The 4771-nt window shown below is 37.6% G+C and overlaps 1 protein-coding gene across 2 annotated transcripts; it reads right to left on the reverse strand.

Annotated features, from left to right (window-relative positions):
• Window positions 1-534: 534 nt before the first annotated feature.
• On the reverse strand, window positions 535-3616 carry LOC110673150 (cyclic dof factor 1). Of its 2 annotated transcripts, XM_021836195.2 has the most exons (3): window positions 3222-3616; window positions 1044-2327; window positions 535-604 (listed from the first exon to the last, which is right to left on the reverse strand). In XM_021836195.2, the coding sequence occupies exons 1-2, from the start codon at window positions 3429-3431 to the stop codon at window positions 1050-1052; spliced, it is 1488 nt and encodes a 495-aa protein (XP_021691887.2). In that variant the 5' UTR covers window positions 3432-3616; the 3' UTR covers window positions 535-604; window positions 1044-1049. The 2 variants fall into 2 exon arrangements, with proteins under 2 accessions (XP_021691887.2, XP_021691886.2); XM_021836194.2 differs by lacking the exon at window positions 535-604 and having other exon boundaries at window positions 660-2327.
• Window positions 3617-4771: the final 1155 nt, after the last annotated feature.

The raw sequence follows: 4771 nt of genomic DNA on the forward strand, positions 1-4771 counted from the left end.
TGCATTTTGAGAGCAACAGAAAATTTTGGAAAGAAGGTGAAAAAGCAGACAAAAAGATGGAAGAGAAAGAAAACTTTTTCCTCCTGTTTCCACCTTTTGGTTGAGTTGTTTGGATTCTTTGTGGATTGATTCTTTTATCCATTCCAGTAGTGAGGGCCTACAGGAACCTTTTTCCATCTTTTGAATCTGCCCTCATTTCCATGTCTATTTCCAGCTTGGCCCTTTTCTGTAGCTTAGTGGCTTAGTGCAGTGCAGGCACCATATGACAAGTATATGTTTGGATAAACTGTGAGGGCTGATTTTTAATTCTCTACCACCACAAAAGCTGTAATTCCCATGTAAATGTTCCATGGCATATAAAAAGGATGTCTTAACTCACACAAGGAAAATCAATACACTTAGCTCTACTCCTGAGAGGCTGTTGGACCCAATATGATTAAAGTATGATATCAGATGATATAGCTTGAGAAAATTATTGTGATCTTCTCTGAATCCAAAAGAATCCATGAAATGCAGCTTTTTAAAATGGTCTTAGGCCTTCTAGAAGCAAAACCTTGGACAAAATATCTATTAAAGAAGCTTGAGGCTGTGTCAGGTTAAAAATCTGCAAAAGCAAAAATGAAGTGCAGGCTTCTTAGTGAGAGCCATAAAAGAGTTGCTGATGAAGAAGATATGTCAATTTATTCTGCAACATTTGAATTGCATAAAATCCAAAGATTCTGTGCTGTTTCAAGCCACATATATGTCTTACAGTTCGAGATATCTATACACCTATTGTTCATAATGCTACAAAGCAGATTAAAAGGCTGCTATAGGAGCCAGCGAGAGGTGGCTCTGCACTGCTCTGGTACAAGGTAAAATAGCTAGGATATCCATTTTTGGGCTTTTTCCTCTATATTGGAAACCTTCCCAACTGATTCCAGCAATCAGCATTAAGGACGTCAGTATCAGGGCCTTCTTGGGGCACAAATTTTGTCAGATGTGAGAAAGCTGAACTGATTGAAATTCCATTCCACCTAATTGCCAGTGTACATCTCAATTGCCTCATTTTAGGTGCTCTCATGGAAGTTGAGAGAACGGGACAAGGCAGCAGGGTTCGCATGCAAAAGTGGAGACTTTTCAGCCATGTAGTTTGAGTCTTCATTTTTAGATCGGAAGCCCGTAAAGAGCCCTCCTCCATTCAAACTGGATTTATCTGTACTCTTTATGCCAAGTGTTGCCAACATAGAGCATTTTGCAGCTTCGCCGGGATCATCAATTCTCAAAGTTTTTGGAATCATAACACTTGTTTCTGAGCAGTTGCTCTCTCTTGAGGGATCTTCTGAGTGGACAGGATTTAGGATTTTACCTTCCCTTGAATGTTTCCCTAATGGAGAAGTAGGACTCGAGCTTGCGGCACAGTGATTCAGAGAAGGCGATTGTGGGGAGAGACATGGTGCTACATTCCAAGGGCTTGGAACAGTACAACCCCAGTAAGCTGGTGCCGGATAAAGTGATGCTGGAAATCCAGAAGGAGAAAAAGCAGAAGGAGGCATTGGAGAGCTCCATGGATAAGACCAAGGTAGCCCTGGAAAGAATGGTACTTGAGGAGGAAAGCCTTGATGATTATTAGTTGCAACTTCTTTGGAGCCACAGTTTCCTCCCTTCTTAGATGAAATCGAAGCTGTGACAGAAGATCCACTTAATCTATCACCTGCTCCTCCGCAAGAAATAAGAATTCTCTGTTCAGGTCTATGATACGCATTTCTAACATTGTTCTGTTTTTTCTCCGGAAGGTTCAGTATAGAAGCCACAGATTCATAAAGAGGAGAATCTGAGCCAAAGGAAAGAACAGTGCTGCCGTTTCCTAAAGAGGGGTTATGAACCCCATTCACTGCATGAACTTGAGCTGTTCGGAGAGCTTCTGATGCCATTATGTGACGGTGATGTGAAGCAAAAGAGCTTTTGTTCTTGCGCCGACCAGCGCCAACAGGCACATTCCTCATAGTTCCTCCAGCAGTCCAGTATCTCTGACAGTTCTTGCAGAAATGACGGGGCTGGTTGACATTGTAGTTGTTGTAATAACAGAACTTGGTATCCATGCTATTACATCGAGCGCATGGAAGTATTTTGTCAGGCTTCTTCAGAGTCTTTTCTTGTGAGATACTTGTGTCGCTTTGTTCTCCATTCTTAGAGCTTTTCTGGGGTGAAGTTTCTCTCGCAGCTGAGGAATTCGTGGGTTTCTTATAAATGTCTGATGATGTTGTTGGATCTTTTGAGTCCTCAGTTACATGATTTGAGGTACTATCTTCGTGTTCATCATCGGTGATTTCTTTTCCTGATGATTCCTAAAATTCCAAATGACAGTTCCAGTAAGGAGAAAAAAAAGAGCAAGAAAGAAAGGGTAAATTTCAGTTTCAATGTGGAACTCTATGTTCTAATAAGAAACAGGAAAAAAGCAGAACACTGATACATTTGGGAATATAGGAAGCTCATGTAGTAACTTAAATTAGGAAAAAAATACTCATCTTGCTAATTGTCAGAAGCTATGAACTCTGATTAAATCTTCTTACCCTAACAAAATAAGAAAGTTGTATGCTACAAATTCTAAATATTCTGTAACATTTAAGTCTATGTTTGGATCACTTGTTAAATTATCACAATCAACTTTCTTTTTTTTGAAGTCTCTCTCAAGCGTCTTAGAGTTGAGAGAAAAGCAAAAAGAGGTGCTAGTATTGAGATATAACTTAAGAGAGTGGAATGCATAGCAAGGTCTTTCCAGTCTGCTAAAGTGGTAATCTTCAAGAATTGTATTTGTACACAGCAATTGCCAAACAAGAAATGAACTTAAAGGGGAGCTGCAGAGAAGCTCTAACGAACTTATAGGGGAGCTGCAGAGAAGCTCTGATTTTCCTAATTCTTAAAACTCAAAATGAAACCAATTCGCTTGAAGTCAATACACAGACATTACAGCCACTAGAAAAAGGAAAACTTGAAGTTTGATTAAAAAAAAAAAAATCCAAGAGCGAAAATGACCACCAATTAATTGTGATTGATGAGAAAGTCCTATATGTCCAATAATTAAGAAGTATCCAAACACAAACTAAAAATCAAACTTGATATTGAGAGAAGAGGGACGGGTTACCTATAAAATTTGCAAATGCTTACGCGCAGATATAGCACAGAGAGAATTGCAGCAAAATCCTATATATAAACAGGCCAAACACAGAGAAAGAACATACCCTGACCCTGTTGCGTTCCTGGGCTTCTTTTTCCCTCCCAAACATATTGTCAAGTGGAGAAGCAGTACTCTCATCGGGGAAGTCCTTAAAGGCAGGAGCTGCAGCTGCTGAACAAGACTCATTAGCAGAAGAAAAGTCTTGGCGGTGGGAAAGCGGCAATGGAATCATCTTGCCAAAGAGCTTTATAGCAGAGTCCTTCAAATCCGACATTCTCTCGCAGTTGTGACAGTGGAGTCCTGAATTTGTAGTCGTTGATGGATCGAGAAGCAGGAGGAAAGAAGAGGACTTGGAAGATGGAAGTCATAGTAGGTAAATAAAGAAAGGCAGAGAATGCCACATCAGCAAAGGAGGAAATTTTGTGAGCCACAAGTTTGCGGGCTTTGAGATCTTTCGTGCAGTTTGATTCCCCGTTCTTGCTTATAAAGATGGTGCTATGCTGTCCCCTCCTTTTTTTGCGCCACGTCAGCACTCCACCCTTCCCGATTTCTTATTTACTCGTGTTAAATCCTCGCTCTTTCCTCTTCCTTCCTTCCTAAGTCATGGTCAATTATTTTTTTTTAAGACTCCGCAAAAATGGTTCATTGTAGTCAATCTTTTTTTCCTCTATGATTGCAAAAAATGTTTAACTGACTGTTTAGTCAAATTAGCTAACAAGTTTTAATCAATTTCTTTTTGCTCTTTGATTATTACATCCATGGAATTTCTGTTTATAATATATCTTGTCTTAAGATCTAACCAATAATTGAATTGAATATAGTGAATAATCGAGTCAAAACCGATGAACTAGATTTTGGATCGACCGATCTTCACTCAGTGATGATGAAGCTCAACTCAAAGGATGGAGATTGTCTTGATAGCTCAATTAAGTTGGAGTTTGGCACAACATCAATTTGGTTGAAGGGAATCTCAGCACAGCGCAGGTTCAACAGACCTGAGCTACACATGACATAGACACGAAGACAATTTAGTTAAATGAGGAAAGCATGGTTCTCGCCAGAATCACCCTGATAGCTCTATTAAGCTGGAGTTCAACACAATGTCAATTTAGTTAAAAGGGGAGCTCAACATGGCGCAAACTCGATATGATATGGATACAAGAAAAATTCAGTTAAATACCATTACAAAAAAAAAAAGGATTAACAACCGATCGAATCGATTGCTAATTTATTAAAATCGATTGCTAATCGATTTAATAACTGATTCAGTCGATTACAATAATTTTGATTGCAAATAGCAACCGACAATCAAATCGATTTCTAAATTAATTAAACTTAAAAAAAAATAAAATTTTTGATAAAAAAAAACTATCAATTACTAGTAGTAACCGATTTAATAACTCAAATATAATCAGTTATAAAAAATTTAGCGTCTTTAATTTTATAATTTTGTAATCATTTATAAATCGATTGTTATTTACAATTAATTTAACAATAGAAAAATCAGTTACTAATTTAAAAAAAAATTATAAAAATTAAATTTTAAATAAAAATAAAAAATTCAAATAAATAAAATTTTCAAAATTGCTAAAATAACAAATTATTAATGAAAAT

Source organism: Hevea brasiliensis, chromosome 2, assembly GCF_030052815.1.
Source record: "Hevea brasiliensis isolate MT/VB/25A 57/8 chromosome 2, ASM3005281v1, whole genome shotgun sequence".
In the NCBI taxonomy this organism is placed as follows: Eukaryota; Viridiplantae; Streptophyta; class Magnoliopsida; order Malpighiales; family Euphorbiaceae; genus Hevea; species Hevea brasiliensis.